At 58.9% G+C, this 22,610-nt stretch overlaps 8 protein-coding genes and 1 pseudogene across 8 annotated transcripts; 3 read left to right on the top strand and 6 right to left on the bottom strand.

Moving 5' to 3' along the window:
* Positions 1-295: 295 nt before the first annotated feature.
* ACA1_245490 (uncharacterized protein) lies at positions 296-884 on the top strand (the record flags this gene model as incomplete). Its single annotated transcript, XM_004335422.1, has 2 exons — positions 296-503; positions 670-884. The coding sequence occupies 2 exons, from the start codon at positions 296-298 to the stop codon at positions 882-884; spliced, it is 423 nt and encodes a 140-aa protein (XP_004335470.1).
* Positions 885-1,513: 629 nt separating this feature from the next.
* On the top strand, positions 1,514-2,155 carry ACA1_245480 (COX11, putative; the record flags this gene model as incomplete). The annotated part of the gene is made up of 1 exon (XM_004335421.1): positions 1,514-2,155. The coding sequence occupies one exon, from the start codon at positions 1,514-1,516 to the stop codon at positions 2,153-2,155; it is 642 nt and encodes a 213-aa protein (XP_004335469.1).
* A 36-nt stretch (positions 2,156-2,191) lies between these two features.
* Positions 2,192-2,643, bottom strand: ACA1_245470 (4F5 protein family; the record flags this gene model as incomplete). Its single annotated transcript, XM_004335420.1, has 3 exons — positions 2,192-2,264; positions 2,321-2,426; positions 2,514-2,643. 3 exons carry the CDS (start codon positions 2,641-2,643, stop codon positions 2,192-2,194), a joined length of 309 nt encoding a protein of 102 aa, XP_004335468.1.
* Positions 2,644-2,982: 339 nt separating this feature from the next.
* ACA1_245460 (uncharacterized protein) lies at positions 2,983-4,500 on the bottom strand (the record flags this gene model as incomplete). The annotated part of the gene is made up of 6 exons (XM_004335419.1): positions 2,983-3,514; positions 3,589-3,827; positions 3,908-3,995; positions 4,101-4,195; positions 4,218-4,238; positions 4,408-4,500. The coding sequence occupies 6 exons, from the start codon at positions 4,498-4,500 to the stop codon at positions 2,983-2,985; spliced, it is 1,068 nt and encodes a 355-aa protein (XP_004335467.1).
* A 734-nt stretch (positions 4,501-5,234) lies between these two features.
* ACA1_245450 lies at positions 5,235-13,492 on the bottom strand (annotated as a pseudogene).
* Positions 13,493-13,544: 52 nt separating this feature from the next.
* Positions 13,545-14,966, bottom strand: ACA1_245440 (zinc finger in N-recognin protein; the record flags this gene model as incomplete). The annotated part of the gene is made up of 8 exons (XM_004335418.1): positions 13,545-13,717; positions 13,824-13,890; positions 13,989-14,085; positions 14,193-14,237; positions 14,339-14,379; positions 14,457-14,508; positions 14,598-14,704; positions 14,850-14,966. 8 exons carry the CDS (start codon positions 14,964-14,966, stop codon positions 13,545-13,547), a joined length of 699 nt encoding a protein of 232 aa, XP_004335466.1.
* Positions 14,967-15,444: 478 nt separating this feature from the next.
* On the top strand, positions 15,445-17,390 carry ACA1_245430 (alpha/beta hydrolase fold domain containing protein; the record flags this gene model as incomplete). The annotated part of the gene is made up of 10 exons (XM_004335417.1): positions 15,445-15,567; positions 15,647-15,697; positions 15,776-15,890; positions 15,959-16,053; positions 16,143-16,216; positions 16,306-16,360; positions 16,672-16,758; positions 16,850-16,913; positions 17,029-17,126; positions 17,208-17,390. 10 exons carry the CDS (start codon positions 15,445-15,447, stop codon positions 17,388-17,390), a joined length of 945 nt encoding a protein of 314 aa, XP_004335465.1.
* A 940-nt stretch (positions 17,391-18,330) lies between these two features.
* On the bottom strand, positions 18,331-20,580 carry ACA1_245420 (uncharacterized protein; the record flags this gene model as incomplete). Its single annotated transcript, XM_004335416.1, has 3 exons — positions 18,331-18,435; positions 18,564-20,326; positions 20,421-20,580. 3 exons carry the CDS (start codon positions 20,578-20,580, stop codon positions 18,331-18,333), a joined length of 2,028 nt encoding a protein of 675 aa, XP_004335464.1.
* Positions 20,581-21,083: 503 nt separating this feature from the next.
* ACA1_245410 (GTPase-activator protein for Ras family GTPase) lies at positions 21,084-22,595 on the bottom strand (the record flags this gene model as incomplete). Its single annotated transcript, XM_004335415.1, has 6 exons — positions 21,084-21,212; positions 21,290-21,457; positions 21,545-21,722; positions 21,826-21,990; positions 22,113-22,183; positions 22,266-22,595. The coding sequence occupies 6 exons, from the start codon at positions 22,593-22,595 to the stop codon at positions 21,084-21,086; spliced, it is 1,041 nt and encodes a 346-aa protein (XP_004335463.1).
* Between the last annotated feature and the right edge of the window lie 15 nt (positions 22,596-22,610).

Raw genomic sequence — 22,610 nt, 5'->3', positions numbered from 1 at the left:
AAGGAGGATCTAACGCAGGGAGAAAGAAAGTGAGTGTTGAACAATCCAGGTCTCCAGCAGAAAGTTCAGGCCTTGAATACCCTCAGCCCCTTCTTTACCTCCTCCACAAAAAGTCTTAAATGTATTTAGAAGCATCTTTTGAATGTCACCAGCAAAGAGCTGATGACATACTTCAATCATGATCTCACATCCTCATCAAAGAGCGTGCCCTCCACATTATTATTTCCAGCCCTCAACTCTGCTGGGTAAGTTGCACCAGCCCTTTTATTCTGTATTTTTCGCTCTTTTTGTACCAATGAGATGGCGTAATTGTCGTGCTGGGTTTTATCTAGGCAGCGCCGAAACCAGGCACCAAATTCTGCGAGGGGCACCGGCACCTCTTCATCTCCAGCACCCAGACCCCACAACCCCACACTCTCATCCTACGCTATGGCCAACGTCGAGAACCCCGAGATTCAGCAGGCGTACGAGGACGTTCGCACTGACTCCACCGGTTACAACTGGTACGCACTCGCTCTCATTCTCACATGAATATTTTCCGTTCTTCGGTTCCGTTTGTTTGTTATCAATTGAGCGATTCGATCCTTCTCCTTTCGTTCGCCGGCAGTGTTACAACACTCTACATTCGTGCGTGCTTGCATTCTATTAATTACAACATTTATCGCTCAGGTTCATCCTCGGCTACGCGAACAACACGACCATCAAGGTTGATGGCAAGGGCAAGGGTGGCGTTGCTGAGGGTGTCTCGCACTTCAAGGAGAACGAGGTGCAGTACGGCTTCTTCAAGGTGTCCTTCGTGGCCAACGATGAGACCAAGAGGACCAAGTTCGTCCTGGTCTCGTGGTCGGGCGAGAAGGCCTCCGTCCTCAGGAGGGGTAAGGTGAGCGTCCACAAGGCCAGCATCAAGTCCATCATCAAGGACTACGCCGTCGAGGTCTCCACCTCCTCCATCGAGGACCTCACTGAGGAGAACTTCGTCGCCAAGATCAAGGCTGTCAACTACTAGAAAGAGTGCATCTGTACCACTGCTGTGCTTCCCGCCCAATCTGTAATCTAGCCCTCTTCAGTCGTTGCGTTGATTAAACACCTGTGTTCTACACTCTTGCACTCACTTTCGTACGCAAATCATCGCCGCTTGCTCATCTTCCCGGAAAGGGCAAACAAAAATAACAAATTTCATCCACAAATCGCCAACACAACAAACAAACGCAACGCGTCAAAGATGAGACGAACGGCAGCAGCTCGAGGATTAACATCCCGCCCCCTCCGTTCATGGTTTTCGTCCTCTCCTTCATCCACAACGGCGCTGCGCCTCTTCAGCACAACCCGCCCTCTCGGATCATTACGGTCATCTCCCTCACGATTTGGCCTCTGGTCTCCTGCCTCGCTTCTTCGAAGTGGCACTTGCCGGCTTCCATCCTCCTCTCCCTTCCTCCTCACGATCCGACGTGCCTACGCCACACCAGGAGGGAAGGGCAGCAGCAAGCAAGAATGGCAGCAGAAGAACAAGAACATGGGCATGATCCTCACCACGCTCATCTTGGGCGGCATCGCCATCTCCTACGCGTCGGTGCCGCTCTATCAGCGATTCTGCCAAGTGACCGGCTATGGCGGCACGACGCGGAGGGTCGAGGAGAGCAACATGTCGTCGCCAGATCGATGGAAGAAGCGACCCGAACGGCCGCTCACGGTCAAGTTCTACAGCAACACCAACTCCAACATCCCCTGGGTGTTCTACCCGCTCCAGAACGAGGTGAAGCTGGTGCCAGGCGAAAGCACGCTCGCCTTCTACCGCGCCGAGAATCCATCGCCCGATGACATCGTGGGCATTGCGTCGTACAACGTCGTGCCGGCCAAGGCCGGCATCTACTTCCAAAAGATCCAGTGCTTCTGCTTCGAAGAGCAGCTGCTGCCGGCCAAGAAGGGAGTGGACATGCCGGTCTACTTCGTCATCGATCCCGACTTCGTCGACGATCCCAACATGCACGACGTCGAATCCATCTCGCTCTTCTACACCTTCTTTCGAGCTAAAGATTTTGACGATTTGAACGCCCAGGCCTACGACGAAAGCCAACAGCAGAAGGAGCAGCAGACGCCACACCAGCTCGCGCAGCTACAAGCGGTGGTGGAGAAGAAGGAAGAGACACAGACGTAAAAGTGGAAAAAAAGATTTACATTGCGAATATCTGTGCTACTTGCCACCGGCGTCTTGCTGCCTCTTCTCTTCAGCAGCCTTCTGCTTCTCGCGCATCGCGGCAGCATCCCTGATGGGGGGAGGTGAGCAACGCTTAATCCCAAGGGGGGGGTGCGCAGCACAAACCTCTCCTTACGCTTGGCAGCAGAGTCACCATCCTTGACCTTTCCCTTGCTTAAGTCAGCCTGCTTCTTTTGGGCCTTGGCTCTCGCCCTCTCTCTTTGATCGCCTCCTGCATTTGCACAATGACAACGTCGTTGTTGGGATCAGTTCCGCTCTATTCTTTTGAACCTCCACGAAGAGAAGAGAGAAGGCGTACTGGTCATTATGTACAAAGGGGCGTCCGCGAATTGAGTTTGATGTGGAGGAGTGTGATGTTGTTTGGCGAGTTGTTTTCTTTTTGTGCCCGAAGTGCCGTTTCCCGTGCGGATCTTCTCCATACCTTGCATACCATGGAAAGCTGCCGAATTTTCAAGTGAGTGGCGCTGCGAAATTTCCGTTTCTGAGAAATAAAAAGGTGTTATCATTAAATAACTCTTTATTCATATTGCCGTTCGTTCTGTTGTCCCCTTGCGGTGTGATGCTGGTGAGGTTGGCAGTGCCGCTAACTAATACACTTGAAAACATGCTGGCGACCGCCGTCCTCCTCGCACTCTTGCCCGCTCTCGTTATTTACACTTTTCTACTCCCTCCCCTGCTCTCTCGTCGCCGTCGGCTCCGCATCGCGGAGTCGCCTCGTCGACGCGGTTGTCGTTGTCGGTTCGTTTCGTTTCGAAGGTCGTTGTCGTTTACCTGGACTGCTGGGGGTGGGCCTTGCCCTCCTTGGCCACGGGGCCGAGGGGCCTCTTGTTCTTCTTGGCCCCGTTCTTGCCCTCGACGTAGCCGCGGCGGGGCTTGTTCATCTCCTCGTCGTCCTTGCGCTCCTTGTTCTTGAGGCCGATGATGCCGTGGGTGCCGAACGCGATGAGGAACATGAAGACGAGCACGATCGCCATGAAGAGCGACAGGAGGCCGATGATGCCCGAGTTCATCATGCCGTCGCACACGTGGTCGCTGTTCTTCTGGGCGTAGGACTTGACCACCTTGCACGTGAGCAGGTCGTCGAGCGCGGCGATGCCGGTGAGGGTGACGTCCTCCGACTCCGACTCGGCCACGTTGGTGTCGTCGCACGACAGAACGCCGAACGAGATCGCGGCGAAGTCGCCCTTCTGCTCCTTCTCGAGCTCGCTGCAGAGGTCCTTCATCACGCCCTCGGCCGCCACGTCGTACGAGAACAGCAGCATCGTCGGCAGGAATGCGAGGAACGAGATGACCATCACACTACAGGGAAGGAGAAGAAAGAAGATTGGTCATTGGGAGCGTTGCACAGAACCTGATGAGAAAGTGTAACGTACATGAGGAAGAAGGTGCGCTTGGGCCAGACGCCAGCGATGAGACCGGCGACGGAGGCGAAGACGAGGAAGGCGCAGACCACGATCTCGATGATCCACTTGATGAGTTGGACTGTGTTGAGGATGTCGATGCTGTCCTTGAGGTCGCTCGCGCCGTTCCTGTAGTCGGACACGGTCTTCTGGATGCTCTGCGAGAGGCCGTTCACTTGCGACTGGTATCGGTCGATGGTGTTCATGACCGACTGCAGAAAGAGAGAAAGAGAGAAAGGCGCGTGAGCTCTCGGAGTTAAGAGAATGGCGGCAGAATGAGAGATGAATGTACGCCGGCGAAGCTCGAGGTGCCGTCAGTGAAGTCGGAGGTGGCGTTCTTGACGCTGATGTCGGTCAGGACGATGGCGACGCAGAACAGGCTGTGGTTGTGATGAAGGCGAGTTAAAAACCAAAGAACGAAGCGAAAGGGAACGACAAACAGAAAGAAAGAAAGAAGAACGAAGGCGGCCGGTGTAGACGCGTACATGGTGAGGATGGACAGGAGGGCCACCAGAGCGCGCGGCAGTCGGAGCTTGTACATGCCCTTCTCGATCCAGGGGCCGAAGAGGAACTGGTACTTCTGTTCCGGCATGGGAGGGCACCGACACTTCCAGCAGCAGTAACTGATCACACAAACCAGTAGGCAGAGCCAGACAATCGTACCCACGATCACACCCGGGAATGCCAACTGGAAGATGACAATCTGTAGAACAACAACACAACTGGTGTAAGTCCGTTGTTGACGAAGACGAAGAAGAGGTTGAAGATGAAGAGTGAAGTGGTGGTGGGTACCAGGGTGTAGTGGGAGGAGTCGCAATCGCCAGACGTGCTGTCGCCGGTGTAGCTGCAGAAGCGGTCATCTGACGTTCCTGGGAAGATAGGCATCGTGTGTGGTTGTGTTGTGGTGTCGGTGTCGGTGCTGGTGCTCGGGCGTCGATGCCGTTGGGTGTGGGTGGTCTTCTTCTTGTGTTATGCTACAACAATGTCTTCTTCTTCTTGTCGTTCGTTGGAGCTTCTGCTTCTTCTTCGTGAGCTGCCGAGCGGGCTGTGTTCGTGCTTGTTGTGGTGAGCCTGAGTTGATGAGGGAATGAGGTTGGTGGGGCGGCTGCGGTCTAGTTAAAGGGCTGGCCCACCCGGCCCCGGCCCATCCCTAATTTCCACCAAAACCAAGGGAGGCCAGATGAAGATCGCTCCCGTCCCACGCCCTGCACGCCCAAGGGGCGCTTGCCCAAGCAGTGGAATTGGTTGAACGGCCAATCAGATTATAGGTCGAATTTTCGCACTGAAAAACAGGGCATTTCTGCGTAATTCACGCACCTTGAGTGCTGGCAGCTGAGGTCGTGGGTTCGAACTCCACCACTGCCGTCGGGCCTTTACAAGGCGCAGCGCGCATGTGACGTGGTGTATATCACATGTGGAGCCATCACCTTGCAGTAGTGCCAGACGGCGAGTTTTCACTGGCATTGTTCGCCTTGGGGAGATGAGGGCCACGTAAACAGTACTGAGGAAATTGAGAACAACGAATGACCACCACCTCTCGGAGGTCAATCTCGCGCTTTTGTGTGCTTCTTCTAACAAAGAGAAGTTGCAGTGTGTTTATGTGGGAGGGGGGACTGTCGCTACCACTTGCGGGCTGGCTGGGCCTTTTTGAAGGGAGGCACGTCGGCGCGCAGGATTTCGCTCTCCAGCTGGTGCTCCACCAACAGCTGGTTGAGGTGCCCGTACACGGACCTGTCCAGGAACAGGTTGGCGCCCCTCTTCAACAGCACGTCCTGTGTGACAGCGCACACACGGCACACGCACACGCACACGCATACGACCGCACGCACGCACACGCGAAAGGGTGGCGAGGTGAGAAGAGGGAAATGGGTGGACGTCGAAGGGAAGAAGGAGCGGGTGCCTCCTCGCCGTATTGGTCGAAGTAGGGGGAGCCCCACAGACAGCTCTTGTCCTCGGCAATGAGCAGCACGCCCGACGTCTTGGCCAGCAGGAAGAGGCCTACCCCGCCGCCGCACATGATCGCATGCTGTCATGTGTGTTGTGTCGTGTTGCGTGTCGTGTGTCGTAAGCCACCGATGAGTGGAGCTTGTCCGAACGGAAAGGTTTGTGACGCGTGGGGATGGCGCACCCGAAAGCATTCGCCGCAGCGTGTCTGCTTGCAGCAGTCACCCTCGGCACACAGGAGGCTACCGCAGATCAGACAGATGGCCGGCTTGCTCGGCTGCGTATTGCACTTGGAGCACTTCTTGTCCAGGTACGCTAGGAACACATCTGGTGGCCGTCATACTCCTGTGAGTAAACACACGCGCACGCGCACGCACCACCGCACACGCACCACACATCAAGAGGAACGAACCTTGGAAGAGGTGGGGCAGTTCGATGAGCTTGAAGGGCACCGGGCTGGCGATGCATGGAATGCTGCCCGCCGCGGGCGGCGATGTCTGTCGGTCGACAGCCGACTGGTGGCGCCACCAGCCCTGGACGAGCTGCCACATCGGATCTAAATTACCTCCGAACAGCAGAGATTCGAGCGGAGGCAGGCCGAGGAAGGCGGCCAGCACATCGAACTCGGCGGAGAGGAGCTCATCTCCGTCTTCGTTCTTTGTCTTCTCGCTATCTTTAGCTCCGAGCAGCCCGCCGCGTTCTTCCTCCAGCGCGAGCAGTCCGGCGAGCGGGAGGTGGTGGCAGGTGGCCAGGAACAGGGCCGTACGCCGAAGCAGCGGCACGGTGTGGGCCTTGACGAACCGCACGGGCGCGTCGTGCGACGCCAGCGCCTGCTCGGCCGCCACGCGCCGGTCGCCCTCGCCTCGTCCGTCCAGCACATCGAGGCTCGGCAGCCGCGCCGCCATTCCGCGTCGCCGTGGCTTCTCTTGGTCTTGGTCTTCGTTTTCCTCTTCGTCTTCGCTTTCGCTTTCGTTCTTTCCCTGCACGTCGGCGCATGCGCGGAGATACCGAAGCAGGCAAGCGATGTCGTCATCGCTCGGCTCCGCCGCCGCCTCCCGTTCTTCCTCCTCCATCTCGTCTTCCCACGACTCGGGTGTGCTGCGTCGCTCCCGCCGCGAGGCCATCGGCTCTGGCCGGTAGGACAGGAGCGACAACAGCACCTGCGTCACCGCCGCGGTGAGGGCCACGTGCACGAACGGGGCCGCCCACGCAGACGACGACGAAGCCGAAGTCGAGGGCGAGTCTGAGTCCGAAGCCGAGTTCCAAATTGGTGGCGATGACGCGGCGTGGGCCTGCTCGAGGCTGATCCAGGTGACCAGCAGCGGGAACAGCTCGGTGGACAGGAGCGGCTTCGCGCCCACCTCGTGCGACGAGCCTCGCTTTGTGTGTGTGTGTGTCGGGAAGACAAAGAACAATATGACGATTAGCGTGGATGGCTGTCACGTGGTGTGGTGCTGTGTGTGAGTGGTGGTGCATGTCGTACGATGGTGGCGCGAACAAGGCGGCGCCATCGGCGGAGATCCGAGCGGCGTTGGTCGGCGAGACTTGCTTTCACCAGTTCGTACACGTCCTTGAAATGCGCGTACCTGTTACCGTGCGTCAGCCTCAACAATGAGTACCTCAGACTCCATACACACACGTACGCACGCACACAACACAACGCACGCACACACACAACACACACCTTCGCTCCGAGAGACAACTAAAGCGACGCATCACGCTGCGCTGCTCCTCGACCTCCTCGGCAGTCGACTGCTGGTCGTGGTCCGCCACCGGGCCGGAGCCCCGGATGGAGAGTTCGAGCTCGGCGATGCTGTAGCTCAAGTTGGCCAACAGATAGAGCGGCTGCTCCCGATGCTTCAGCGACGGCGATGGCTTGTGTCTGCGCGCCATCACAAAGTTACCATGTTAAGCACCCGTGTCGTTGGTCGTGTCGGTTGTGTCGTGTCGTGTCGTGTCGCGTGTACCGATACTTCTTGACGGCGTAAATGTGTCGTGTGAAGCGGGAGGTCAGGGCACGCATCTTGGCGCGGTCGGCCCGCTGCTTGTTTCTGGACTCACGCGCCAACGCCTCCGCTCGAGCCGCCTCATCCGCCATCAATTCCTCCTCCTCCCCTTCTCCTCCCTCAACCTCTCCGAACTCGTACTCACCACCACCACCACCGCTCTCCTCTTCCACTTCCTCCTCCTCTCGACCATTACCACCACTGCCGTCGATCCGACTCTCCTCCTCCTCCTGCTCATCTTGGTTCATCTCCTCGCCATTGCCGTTGCCATCGGCGTGGCCGTCGACGTCGTCCATCTCCTCCTGCTGCTGCTCCTCCTCCTGGGGATGCGCATGGCCAGGCGCGGCCGCCGCCTCGTTGAACTCGAGGTCGGAGTCAGACGAGTCTTCGAGGGAGGGCATATCGTCGAGATCCGAATCGCTGCTCGTATCGTGGCCCAGGAGGCCCTCCAGCCGCTCCATCCTCGCCGCATCCTCGTCTTCTTCGTCTTCGTTCTCTTCTCCTTCGCTTTCGTTTTCGTTCCAGGCCCATTCTTCGTCTTCACCACCGCTGAACATGGCCTCGTCCTGTTCGAGTTCGTACTCGTCTTCCTCCTCGCCGAGGAACTGGAAGAGCCATCGCTCGTAGGACTCCTGGCCGAGCGGTGGCTCGGTGGCGGGCTGCAGCGGCGAGGGCGGAGCGATGGACGATGGCACCAGCGGAATCAGCACGTTCGATAGTCTGCGGCATTGTGGACACCTGCGTGTGCGTGTGCGTGTGCGTGTCGTGCGTGGTGAGAAAAGGGAATTGAAGGCATTGCAGGGCGGCATGGTGGTCGTGTACCAGAATTCTTGGAATATTTCGCTGAGGAGCATGTCTTCGTGGGAGCCGTAGTTGCGTCGCGACGTGGCCCGAGCCTCCAGGTAGCCCTTCCAGCAGTCTGCGCGACACGACAGGTCAGGCGTGTGTTGTGTGCGTGTCTGCGTCGTGTGTCGTGTGTCGTGTGTCGTGTGTCGTGTGTCGTGTGTCGTGTGTCGTGTGTCGTGTGTCGTGTGTCGTGTGTCGTACCAAAATGAATGGTGTGGCCGCAGGACTGCATGAGCACCGACGTCTGCTCAAAGTCGGCGTAGAGCAGCGGCGAGACCGGCTCGGCCGACACGGATGACGATGACGAGGAGAGAGATGGCCCGGCGGCGGAGGGCGAAGCGGGGCTGCGCACGGCCTCGTGGTGGTGTTCGTGAGCGTGGCGCTGGACGTAGTCGTCGGTGATCGGTTGGCTGTTGCCCGCCTGCACCTCGCGCGCGTAGGCATCAAGCAGCATATCAAGCAACTGTGCGGACACATACGCGGCGTCAACACACACGACACGACACGACACACAGCCACGACGCACGCACGCACGGCCATGGTACACAGATATGGCACCCGTGGATTGTCGGTGAAGCCTTCGAGACGGTTGATCGACACCATGAGGGGGCTCTCCTCGAGGAATCCACGCAGCAGCTCCATCAGCTCCTTCAGCTCTTTCACCGTGATGTGCACGCCCAAAGGCTCTGTACGCAAAAAGCGGCAGAGGTAAGTGCCATGGGACGTGTGTGTGTGTGTGTGTGTGTGTGACAATACCTGGTGGTGCCACTGGCTGCTCGTCGCTCGGCGAGAGAGGTTCGGCGACCTCCTTGTCCTTGCCCTTGCTGCCGGCATCCTTGCCCTTTTGCTGCTCGATTACTTCGAGGAATGTGCGCCTCCAGTTCTCCAGCCGAACCGGCTGCTGGTTGGCCTGCATATCATACAGCATACCGCACGCACGCACACGCGTAACGCATCCAGATACGTCAGCAGCGGACGCGAACAAGTGAATTGAGCGGCATCAAACCAGGGAGAGCAGGCGGGATCGCTTGCAGGCGCCGATGAGACCCAGGGGCTGCTCATCCCACGGCTTCGTTTCTCGACACAGTACACACTCCTGCGCGCGAGAGCGTTTGGGGTCAGTTAACTAGGGTTACGTGTACGCACCGCACACGACACACGACACACGACACACGCACAAAACGCCAGAGCTGGTGAAGAGGATTACCGCGGTCGGGTGGCCGGGGTAGACAGAGGGGGCGACCTCGCCCGTGGTGCCTCCCTCCTCCTCGCCGCCTTCGGCTTCCTCGGTGTCCATCTTCAGCTCCTGGGTCTGGCTCTTGTCAATGAAGGCCTGCTGCTGCCGCTTCATCTGCGCCATAATACGTTCCCTGGGCGCCAGTCACTCCATCGTGAGAAAACAACACACACCACCGCACACACACGATCGCACACGCACACACGATCGCGCACGCCCAAAGGCTTAAGTGTGGTACCGGGCGCGCTCGCGGGCAGTCTTGGCCTTGCTCTCGCGGCTGGCATCCTCGAAGCTGGCGTCGATCACGCGGGTGCACTCGTCGTCCATGACCCGCACCACGCGCAGCAGCTCGTCCAGGAAGGGCTTCTCCTCGGCCAGCGGCCGGTCCTGCTGCTCGCTCGCCTTCCGCAGCTTGATCAGCAGCTCGAGCATGCTGGTCGCCTCTTCGCCCTCTTCGCCCTGGTTGCCGCCCACATCGCCGCTGCGCACCTTCAGCTTCAACCGGTCCAACAGGGAGAACGGGCCGGCGGTGGTGCTGACGTCAGCAGAGCTGCTGCCGCTGCTGCCGGGGTGCTTGAGGGCGGAGCACGGGTTGGACTCGTCCTCGCGCACGTCGACCGACACGTCACGCGCGCAGGCGTCGGCTCTGTCGGTCGTCTCCCGGCGCAGGCACAGCATGAGCAGATGCAGGGCTCCGTCCAACACCGACTCTGCCCCATCAACCAACCAATTGAGTCAATGAGCGCTCAAGGGCGCGGTGGGTGAGTCAGGGGTGACAGAGTACGTACCCGAGTACTTGGAGGATTTGGCGGAGGTCGCGGTGTGGTGCAGCACGGTGTAGATAAGGGAGTGCACGAGAGGCGAGCGGAGAATGTCGTCGACGTCGGCGAACATGGCGTAGGGCACGCTCGGGGTGGCGATGGGCAGCAGCCCCTTGCCTGGAGAGCCAAGGAGGTGTGAGGTCTCTCACGAGAGAACGGCACAGTGCCGTTCAGGCATGACAGGAAAAGGGGACCCAAAGCACAACAAACGCAAACCTTTGATGGCGATGTGGTAGTTCTCGGTGGCCAGGTTGAGATCGGCCTGGGTGAAGTGCAAGAAGTAGGGGTCGAATTCGTTCCAGTACCTGGCCAGGTCGACACAAACAAACGCGTGAGTGGCCGTCTGTTGGAAAAATAAAGCAAGCAAGCGAAAGCGGACGCACTCGGGCTTGAGTTGGAAGTAGCCCTGCTTGCCTGCCTGCGGGCGCACGAACACCGCCACCTCGGCCAGGATCTGTTCCGCCTCTGATATACATGACGCAGCATCAGAGATAAATGAGTTCTTTAAGTGTGCCGTGTGCCGTGTGTCGTGTGTCGTGTGCCGTGTGTCGTGTGTCGTGTGTCGTGTGTCGTGTGTCGTGTGTCGTGTGTCGTGTGTCGTGTGTCGTGTGTCGTGTGTCGTGTGTCGTGTGTCGTGTGTCGTGTGTCGTGTGTCGTGTGTCGTGTGTCGTGTGTGTACCCTTTTTGGCTATCTTTTCGTAGGTGATCTGTTTGATGAGCTTGCTATGGGTCATCTGCTGGCCCGCGGCCAGCCACTGAATGATCTGCTTGCGCAGGGCGTGCTCCGTCGAGATCATGGCTCGGTTGGTGACCACCTCCAGCACAAGCCGGAAGAAGCCCTCCGCGAGCGCCGACGCCTGCTGCGGATCATACGAACCCTCGGCCGCGGCCGGCGCCTCACCCACGCTGCGACGCAGTTCGAAGAAGTCGAGCAGACCGAAGCGCTGGACGAGGGTCGCCACAAAGTCCTCGGCGCCCAACAGCACCACGGCGCATTGCATGGCCTGCGGCGCGGGCGTACCCGGGTGGCAGGTGAGAAGCGTGAACGCCAACCCTTCTACTCAGTGCATCGCAGACTACATCGCGTACCAGCAAATCGCCTCGGGAGCCTCGGCCAAACAGGGAGCTGCTGCGGTACCAACGAGATTGCCTGACAGAGAGCGAAAGCGTCATCGTCTAGCTAGTGGGACAGTAAAATGCGGGAGAAGAGCAGAGTACGAGCAGTACGTACCCGGACATGGTATGCTCGCCGTTGCGCCTCCACATGCCAGCGTCGATTTGGGCCAGGAGCAGATGACACTTGAGCGGGTGCTCCAGCAGCAGGAGCGCGCCCTCCTTGTCGTGCACGCCCAGCAGGTCCGCCACGCTCACGCTATTGTTGAGAAGAATGCCAGAAGTTCGCAGCGACACAAGCCCCCCCCACGACACAAGACACACGACACACATGGGTGAGAGGGTGTTTGGGAAGCTGAGAGGAGCTGTTGGGCCCACCTGTCCTGCAGGAACGCGTTGGTGGCTGAGGCGGAGGCGACGCTGTGGACGAAGGCCATGAGGTTGCGGTGGAGCGGAATGTGGAACGAAACGCCGTCGCGCTCAGGGCTCCAGCGTATGCTTCGCAGCTCGTGCTTTGCGTCGGGCGGGTCTGCGCGATCGCACACACATACACATACGTGTGAGCCTAGTGCGACTACCGACTGACTGGCGATGACAAACGCTCACGGCTAGCTATGCGTACAGTACAGGGCCTTGAATGCTGTGGTCTGCCACTCGACGCCGTCGCTGCAGACGAGGTCTAGCAGGTACCGCACCTGGTCGCGCACCACCGCGTGGATCTGGGGCCAGCGTACGCCGCCTGCTTCGAATTCCGTCATCGCCACTGAGGCCTCGCCCTCGTCGCCCGTCGACGTCTTGTGCGCTGACGTCAGAGCCGCCTGGACGGTGAGCGCCACGTCCCTCCCCAGCGCGGCGATGAGGTCGAGCAGCCGCATGTCCAGATAGAACGACGTGCGCCAGTCATCTAGCTCGTACTCCACATGGTGTCCCACCTGACGCTTATTCACATTCATGCCTGTCGTGTCGTGTCGTTGGTCGTGTCGTGTCGTGTCGTGTCGTGTCGTGTCGTGTCGTGTCGTGTCGTGTCGTGTCGTAAGCATTTAGAAAACAATGTAGGGTTAAAAGGAATGGGAAGGGTACCGTGAAGCATGGCGAGGATGTGCTGCCACGTGGTGAAGGCGCCCGGCAGGCCGAAGATAAACAGCGCGCTGGTGCTTCGGTGATCCAGCGCCATGTCCAGGTCGCCAATCACCCGCTCCCACGGCGACTTCTCCGCACGGAGGACCCGCTGCGTCAGGTCGATCAGCTTCCTCTGTCTCCTCTTGATGTTGCCTTGCCCACCACTGCCAGCCTCGGTTTCTTCTCCGCTCGTTGCCGCTTCGTTGCCAGCTTCGGTCTCCGTCTCCATCGGCTCGCCGTCGCCGCCTCCTGCGCTGGGCTGGGTTGTGTCGCTGCCGTCGGTCAACGTCGAGAATTGGTCGAAGAAATCGGTCAGACACTTGAGCAGCATGTCGAACAGGCCGTGCTCCCGGGCCAGCCGCGTGACAAAGCCGGGAAAGCTCAGCATCTGGGCGGCTGCATTGGTGTCAGCCAATGGAAAGATGTACTTTTGATTGTCGTGTCACATGCTCTTTGAGGCCTGGCCGGCGACGTACTGACGGTGGAGAGGACGACGTGGACGGCATTGACCTTGGCCGGGAGGTAGGAGTAGGCGATGAAGGCCGGGTAGTAGTAAAAGAACCTGCCCGCGAACTCCTCCTTGAAGCCGCTGTCGTAGTTGAGGTCCATGAACACCTTGGTGATCTGCTCAGAGCGAATCACACGATGTGTCAGTTCTCAAGAAACACGACAACAACGCAACTGCCACTCGTCGACTGCCCAAGTAGCCGTCATACCTGTTCGTGGACTTGGTCGCGCACTTCGGCGCACGCCATGACCAAAACGTCGAGCAGCGACGCTGGCCCAGCCATCACTGTATGGGCGGGAAACGCGGTGGTAAGTTGGCAGTGAGTACGCAGCAGCCTATATGTGTGAGCGGGAGCACTTGCCTCGGCCCTTCAAGAGCTTGGTGAAGTCGGAGATGTGGTGCTCGAGCACGGACGGCCTGTCGGGCGCCTTGAGTATGTCATCGGCATTCCCAAACGACAGCATGGCCTCGGCCATCACCCTGCGCGGCGCATCTCCGAACGAGCACACTGTGTGCATCGTTGCACATACATCAGTGTGGCCTGTGCGAGTTTACCTACACCAGGCGCCGCTCTGGACTAAGTGTCCAGAAAGACGTTGGGTGGCGCGACATACCCTTGCTGATGAAGGTGAGGATCAACCCGATTCCGGCCACGTTCTCCTCCTGCTTCAGATACGACACCTGCCAAAGAGAGGTGGACGTCGGAGTGGTGAGCCGCGATCGTAGTTGATCGTAGCAATCCTTAAAAGACTTGTCGTCGTTTCGTGCGGGGCAGGTACCATGCGAGTATGCAGCAACCCGAGCACGTGGTCCAGGAAGACTTTGGTGACCTCCGGGTTGAAGTTCTGCTCGGCTGTCGACTCGGTCGACGACGCGCTGTGTTTTGAGCAGAATCTGCCATCGTTCGTAAACGAGGAGGAAATGAGCGTTAGAAGGTGCACACGGCACGGCACACGACACACACCGGGGAGGGCGAGTGGTACCCTTTGGGCTTCCAGGCCGCAGGATCGCCGCAGTCGCAGCAGCCGCTGCGAGTTGGGAACCATATAGTGATAGTGTGAGTGACATGAGCAAGTTGGTTGGTTGGTTGGTTGATTGATTGGTTTGATCAAGCGGGAAGAACGCGTACCCGTAGCCCGACGAGTACAGGCGGTAGTCGTGTCCTTCGTGCTGCAGACAGACACACACAACGGCGTGCGTTAGGAAAAGGAGCACCAATCAATCAAGCGCGAGACTGAGGAACGAACGTTTCCGTGCTTGAAGCAGTCCACGCAGATGCAGCTGCTCGAGTTCATCTGACTGGAGGCCACACAACACACCGCACACACCGCACACACGTTGGGTTGAGTGCGAAAGAAGCGCTGCCGTGGTGCACCACGCCGAGGTACCAGTCCGAGCAGCGGTAGGCCATGGCGCCGGGTCCCCAGGTGCGGCCGCACACGCTCGACTTTGCCTCGCCCGGCGGCTGCCCGTTGAACATGAGCCCTACTCCAGCCTGCCGCAAGATGCGAGTAGCGGACCCAAGAAGAACAGATTATTTACACACAACATCGCCGGCACCTAAATTCTAGCACAAGTGCAGCCCATGATGTGCTGCATGCACAAAGATCGCATGCGGTAAGTAGAGGGAGGTGGGGCACCTGCAAGATTTGTTGTATGACTGACTCATTCGATGAAGCGATGGATAGCAGACGGGTGAGCAGGTACATGGTGACCTCGCCCCCCTCTGTAAGGGCCGACTCCTCAGCCTTGTCCATCTAAGATCTGCCGGCTGCGCTTGTGCTCCGTTTTCCGTTTCGCTCTCTTCTGTCCTCTTGCCCACCGAAACTTCCTTTTATTTTTGTTTTCCTTTTAATTATCATTTGCACTCTCTTTTATTTTTTCTTCAAGTAGTAAAATTCTAAAAATAAAATAAAAACAAAAGGAAGATGAGCGGTGCAGGAGTGCAGGCGGTGCGTCGGCGTCGGTGGAGGTGGCCAGGCCCGGGGGCAGACGAGAAGCGGACTCATCTTTCAAATCATACGCTTCCTGCGGAAGGCACGCTTCTGGTCGCTCGCCTCCGTGGCCCTCGCCTCAGCCGCCCTCCGTCGGCTCCTCTTCGGCCCTGCCCGCCCCTCATGGCACACCCCTCCCCTATGCCTTTCGTTTTTTATTTCTTTCAAATAATAATTATTATTTACAATTTATTTATCTAAATAACAATATATTTTATTTTCCAGGTCGTTTGCGTGGGAGATGATCCTCACGTTCATGCGCGTGAGTGCGGTCATCGCGCCGCCGCGGCCCGAGGCCATCGACAAGCTGCGCCGCATCGTGGGCCGACCGCCCAAGATCAAGTCCCGCGTCAAGATCGAAATGGTACGCTACGCGGAGACATACCATGCATGTCCGCGTTGTTGGCGTCCCTAACGACGACCACCTCCTCTTTCGTCGCCAGACGACCATCAACGGAATCAAGTGCGAGTGGATGGAGCACATCTCTGCCGCGGTACTTGCCTCAGAGAGACATGAGTGTAGGCCTATAGGCTGATGATTGTGTTGTCTGCGCACTGCACACGGCTTACAGGATTGCCCGTTGGTCATGCTCTACCTGCACGGGGGCGGCTACTGCATGCTCTCCACGGCCACGCACCGCGGCCTCACCTCCAAATTTTCCAAACTGGCCGGCATCAAAGTCCTCGGTACCGAGCCTTTGCAAGGCCTTTTCTTTGAGTCGTCGTTGACACCAATCTCACCCGCACACGGCCAGCCGTTGACTATCGTTTGGCGCCCGAGCACCCGTTCCCTGCGGCGCTGGAGGACGCTCTTGCGGTCTACACTTGGCTTATCGACCCGCAAGGCGGGGTACCCCTCTCTCTCTCTCTCTCTCTCTTCACTACCTCCCCTCCTCCAATCGCGGCTCATACTCGACCGGCCGCTCGCAACGCGCACAGGGCTATCGGCCCCAAAATGTGGTCATCGGCGGGGACTCGGCCGGGGGCGGCTTGACACTTGCTACCATGCTTCGGTGATCGCCGCACTCCTGCTTCCACTCCCGTGGGCCACATCGGAAAAGCTAGTACTTGAACTAACTGATTGTACTTCAAATTTTGCCAGAGCGAGGGACCAAGGCCTGCCGCTGCCCTCGGCTATCGTCTGCCTGTCTCCCTGGGTACATACCACACACACCACACACCACACACCACACACCACACACCACACACCACACACCACACACCACACACCACACACCACACACCACACACCACACACCACACACCACACACCACACACCACACACCACACACCACACACCACACACCACACACCACACACCACACACCACACACCACACACCACACACCACACACCACACACCACACACCACACACCACACACCACACACCACACACCACACACCACACACCACACCGGCTATTGAAGTGTTCCCAGTAACAAATACTCATTGATACTTGTGTGTAGGTGGACCTGGAATGTCGAGGCGAGAGCTGGAAGAAGTACAAGTCCTACGACTACCTCTCCATGCCCGAGACCTTCAACTGCCCCCAGGTCCGTTCACGCCTTCCTCGCCAGGCACCGCACACCTTTGCCGCACCTCACAGACATTTGTTACCAACACTTGCACGCTATGCTTGAGCAGATGTACGCGGGCAATCATCGGCTCGACCACCCACTCATCTCGCCCATCAACGCTTCCCTGGTCGGTCTCCCGCCTCTTCTCATTCAAGGCACGTCGCACTCTGTAATCAAATATAAATATTTATTTCTTTTTATTTATTTATTCAAATTTTTTAATATTAATGATGGTTTCGACCGCAGTGGGCGAAGTGGAGGTGTTGCGGGACGAGGCAGTGATGCTCGCCGAGAAGGCGAAGACAGACGGTGTCGACGCCACCCTCGAGATCTACACCGACATGGTGCGTCCTGGAGTCCTCACGCCCTGCCTCTCTTTTGTCAAGCTCGCAGGCTCTTATTTGTATGTATCTCCACTCGTTCAGGTGCACGTGTTCCAGGCCTTTGGTGGTCTCGCCGCCAAGTCGCGAGAGGCACTCAACTCGGCCGTGGCCTTCATCCACACTCACATCGGCCGCACTCGCCGCCAATCAGGCCCAACCTCCTTTACTTCCATCACTTCCACTTCCACTTCCTCGTCCCTCTTCGTCGCCGTCGCCGCACTCTGAGGCTGCCCACCCACATCAACATTCCACCGAAGGGGACGTGACGCGGCGCTGGCCCATTGGGCCAAACATCGACGCCTTTTCCAACCATTTTCCGATTTTCCCCCTTTTTAAAAAAGGAACTTTCCGCAAAAGAAAGGAAGTCTGCAGAAAGTTTTTAAGCCAATTGGCGTGTGCCGTTTGGGCTCTTTGGACGTGCCGGCGTCAGGTCGCGACAGAGGTGAAGGCGCTAATTTTTCCATTGCTCCAGTTTCGCCTATTGCACCCACATCGCCGCGTCAAGACACCGCACCACCTCGGTCGTAAAGAGGTCAGCAAGAAGTGAAGAAGAGATGCAGCAAGTCGCGACTTCGCGACGAGTGACTCGACGTGCACGACTCCCTCTGCCCTCGAGCCCACTTCGGACGAGACGCTTGTAGGAGAGGGGATGGATGGAGGCGCAAGTGGAGGAGGAGGTGGAGCAGCGCCCCCGACGCTCTCCTTGCCTACGCTGCTGTTCCTGCTGAACCTCATGAACGACGGCGATGGCAGCTCGAAGGCCGGAGGCCAAGCGGGCAAGCAGCAGGAGAAGCCTGGGCGTCGCGAGAAGAGGCAGCACCACCCCATGAAGCCGCAGCAGCAGCGCCAGGTTAGGGGTGCTGCACGCCTTCACCAGCAGCCGCGAGGAGGCGGAGGCCACCAGCAACGCCCCTGCATCGTCACCAGCAAGCAGCACTAGGGCTCTTCTCCTTATCCATTCGCGCTGTACGTGTAAATCGATATCCTCTCCTATCCCTTTCATGTAGAGACTCTTCTCTTCTCTTCTCTTCTGTCTAGTCTATCCAGATGTGACATGACACCTCTCTGTTGTTGATACGCTCCGAGCCTTGCAAATAGAACACCCTTCACACTTCAACCTTGGTGTCCCTTTGGGTCTCCCTCTTAAGGGGGGGGGGTGCAGCTCTCATGCGGACTTCTTGGGGGCACCAGCAGCGGGTGTGCTCCGCTTGGGTCGCTGGGGACCCTTGGTCTTCTTCGTCGCCAGCATCTGCTCCATCTGCGTCAGCTTCTGCTCTCGAACGTGGCCACACGCGAAGCAAACACGGGTCAGCCTCTACCAACAACAACAACTACCACAACTGCTACACATTGCTACACAACAACAACAACAACGACAAGCTCAGAGGGAGTACGCACCTGCTCACGGTTCTGGTTGGCTCGCTTGGCCAGCTCTCGGGCAAAGGGGCTCTCGTCGATGCTGCTACCCTCCTCTAGTGGTTCAGGGTCCCTATTGTCCTTCTTGTCCGTGCCGTCGCCGCCGTTGCTATTGACGTTGTCACCAACGACATCACCCCCTTGACCAACATCGTCGCTCTGCACAGACGTGGCATCGCCACCCTCGCCAGCGACATTATTGCCACGATCGGCCTCCTTGTCCTTGCCGTCCCCGTCGTCCTTCTTGGCACTGGTGGTGTTGCGCCTCGGCTTCGCCTGGGCCTTGCCCTCCTCCTTCCCCTCTCTCTTCTCCTCCTTCTTCTCCTCTCTCTTCTCCTCCACCTTGTCGTGGTCCCTTGTTGGGTGCTCGTCCTTGGCGGTCCTGTCCGGTGTGCACCGGTCCTTGTCGTCATCGGGCCGCCGGCTTCGCCGCCTGAGGCTGCCGCTCCTCTCCCTCGCCGGTCCCGCCGCCTCCGCCCTCTGCGATACCGGCCTGCTCACTCCCGCCACCACCGGCGCCGGCGGCGGCAGCGCCGCAGCTTCCGGCGTGCCTTTCGTGGTGCTCGCCGCCCTCTTCCCCTCCTTCTCCCTCTCCCTTTCCTTCTCCTTGTCGGCGCCCTTCCTCTCCCTCCCTGTCCCTCTCCTTTTTCTCCTCCCTGTCGCCTCGCCTCTCCTTCGGGTCCCGCTCTCGGTCTCGGCCCCTGTGGCGCTCCTTCTTCTCGTCCTTGCTGTCCTTGCTATCGGTGCCCCTCCTCTCCCGCTGCTTGTCCTTGTCGTCGTCGCGCCGCCGCCGCTGCGCTCCTGCTTTCGCTGCTCCCGGCTGTCCTTCTCTCTCTCTCGCTCCCGCTTGCCCTCTCTCTCCTTCTCCTTCTCCTTGTCGTCCCTCGCGGGCTTCCGCTCCCGGGCGTCGCGGTCCTTGTCCCGCACGTCCCGGCTGCTGCTGTGCAGCTGCTCCCGATCGTTGTTTTTGCTGTTGTTGCCCGCCTTGTTGGCCTCTTTGTTGGCGTCCTTCGAGTCCTTAGCTTCGCGCCCTCGCTCGCGCGGCGTGCGCGAGTTCTTGGACTCTCGCTCGGCGCCCTTCTTCTCGGCGGCGTCGCCCTTCGCCCGGTCGCGTTCGCGGTCGCGATCGATTCGCGAGCCGCCTCGCCCTTCGCCCTTGTCGGGGCGACTCTTGCCGCCCTCGCTGTTGTCCGCCCTTCGCTCCCGCCGCTCTTTGTCGCCGCCGATCCTGCTCGACGCGCCCCGCGCCGACGCCGAGCCTGACGCCCCGCGGTGCTCGCGCGCCACCGCCAGGTCCAGGCCTTCGACCGCGATCCGCTTCTTCTTCTTCTTTTCGTCGCTCCCGCCGCCGCGCTGGTCCCTCGGGTGGTGGTGCTGGTGCTTGGCGTTGTGCGACCGCGACGGCGACGAGGGCGCGAGCACGGCGCGCGTCTCCCTGGCCGACCGTGACAGGCCGGCCTCCTGGTGGCGCTGCTTCGAGGCCTGTCGGCTGCGGGCTGCGGCGGCGGCGGCCTGGGCGGTCTCGGTGGCCGGCAGGTCGAGGCTCTGGGTGGTGGGCTGGTCGGTCTTGTTGCGCCGCCCGAACAGGTCGAGCCGAATGCTACGGCGCTTGGCCGGCTTCCCGTTCTCCTCGGCGGCGTGGGTGTCGAGCTTGTCGGTGGGCCGGTGGTCGCCCGCGCTGTAGCGCCAGAGGCGGTTGAGGCTGAACCGAGAGCGCTTGCGCTGCTCCCCCGTTTGTGCCGACCCTGATGAGAACAGGTAAGAGAAGAACATTTCAGAGATGAGATAAGATTGACTGATTTTGAATGAAATGGCAAGATTTGTTTGGGGGGGGGTTACCAGATTCGTGGTTGACTGCGGCGGGCTTGCTGTCGGCCGAGGCGGATGACACAGGAACTACCGGTTCGACCTCGTTGCTGCTGTTTTCCTCCTTACGCCCCGACGATCTGCTCATTCGCTTCTCCCTCCGCTCCTGACTGGCCTCGCCCCTTTCGTTCATCTTTGTCGTCGTCTTCCCCTTCTTCTTCTTCTTCAATCAAACCCCTCTCGCACCACTAGTCGTGGTGTAGAGCCCAGATCAGAACGGCAGCGGAGACTCGAGTGTGTGTACCCTCAAAATCTGTTCGAACGAGCGAAGAAGGAGGACACCAACAGTGTCTGTGGCTGCGTGTAGACACGTCTCCTGTGGTCGTGTCTTCTAACTTGGTTCGTTTTGGGACGTAAATGTGAATTAGTTGACAAAGTTCTGTGGTATACCGCGTGTGTCGTATTGTGTTTGGTCGCGCGCGTGTTTCGTTCAGTTTAATCGATCGTACAGACGCCTTCCCTTTTAGGAAACTCCAAACCGGATCTGTGTTGGTCGCCAAAAGCAGCCAATGGTTGGTTGGCTGGTTGGCTGTTGTGTGTTGTGTGTTGTGTGTTGTGTGTTGTGTGTTGTGTGTTGTGTGTTGTGTTGCCGGCTGTGTAAGATGGTATTGTGGGTACCTTGCGTCCGTGCTGGGCTCAGCAGAGAAGGCAGCGTTGCTTGTCGCTGCTGTAGCGATTGGCCCTGGGAGCCGCGTCGGGGCTGGGGGCGGGCAGGTCCTCCAGCGCGCACACATCCTGCAGCAGACGCCGAATGCGCTCGCCGTACTGCCAGCCGACGTTGGACAAGGCGTGAGTGTAATGAGTGGCTGTGTGCGGTGGTGCGTGTGCGCACACGCGTGTACCTCAGGTGAGGAGCAATCCGCGAATAGGCTCAGTCGAGGGGGTTTCTGCTTGATGTGTGCGCTCAGCTGTTCCAGAGCTTGGAGCGCCTTGGCTGTGCCCAGGGGAGCCTTGAGCGTTTGCTTGGCGCCGGTCTCCGCACAGGTGGCTTCGTCGATGTCATCCTTACGCTGCGCGTTCCACATCAGACTGTTAAAAAACGTCGAAGGCAGTATGCTAGAACTGCCCTAAGTGTGTGTGTGATGCGCGACGAGTACCAGAAGCTGTCGCATGAACTTGGTCATCAGTTTGGTTATGTTGGCCTTGTGGCTCTGCGCCTGATCAGCCTCCCCTCCAGCGGCCGCGGGCTGTTCTTCCTCCGTCTCGCCCTCCGCGCTTTCCTCCTGGAGCTGGCACAGCGACTGCAGCACCTTGGCCACGACGACCAGATACGTTCTGGCCATCGCACGACACACGAACACGCCAGCGCGTTGTCAGAGGGAAAGGTCGAAGAAAAGAACAGAAGAGAAAGAGAAAAGACAGAGGAGGAAGAGGGTACTGCAGGTCGTAGTCCTTGACCTCTTCGGAGAAGACCTCGTACTGGGAGGAGTCGACGATAGACGGGAAGACGAATCGGTAGAAGAGGCACAGCCGCACGAAATGCCAGCCCTGGCCCGAGCGCGCCGTTTCGGCGTAAATGTGTTGGCACACCCGACGCAGCGGCCTGGATTGTGTGTCGCGCGGGCGGCAAGCGGGGTGGCATGGTGTGTGTGTGTGTGTGTGTGTGTGTGTGTGTGAACAGGTGGCACGAGATGCGCGTGGGGGAGAAGGAGATGCAATTCGTACTGCGGCATCCGGTCGAGGTTTTGAACGATGCGTTCGATGATCGCGTAGGCGTCCTGCGCAATCTCGACCACCTGTGCCCCCCCCCGCGTCAAGCAGGTCAGAGTGAGTGTGGTGCACCAGTTTCTACACGCACACGCTTTAGACGGGACGCACCGTATCACGGCTCATGCCAAAGTGAAGGACGTTATCGTTATCGTGCCCTTTCTTCGCCTTGTTGCTCGCCTTCTTCCGCCTCTTGCCAATGTCGATGAGGAGGTCGGCCAGGAGCTCATGGAGGTAGGCGTCGCCCACGAGGTGGAAGTAGCGCGTGATCATCTTGGAGCAGGTCTCCGTGCTCATCAGGTGGGTCCCTCGGGTCTCCTCCTTGCCCTCTTCTGCACTGTTGCGGGCCGTAGCGGTGGTCGTGGTTGTGGTCGATACGCTACGTTCGCTCTTCTTGTTCTGCTTCTCGCTCTCTCCGATTGCCATGTAGGCCGAGACCATGGAGTTGACGAAGCA

Source organism: Acanthamoeba castellanii, assembly GCF_000313135.1.
Source record: "Acanthamoeba castellanii str. Neff unplaced genomic scaffold scf7180000084763, whole genome shotgun sequence".
NCBI classification, from domain to species: Eukaryota; Discosea; order Longamoebia; family Acanthamoebidae; genus Acanthamoeba; species Acanthamoeba castellanii.
This window is presented reverse-complemented; position numbering and strand designations above follow the sequence as displayed.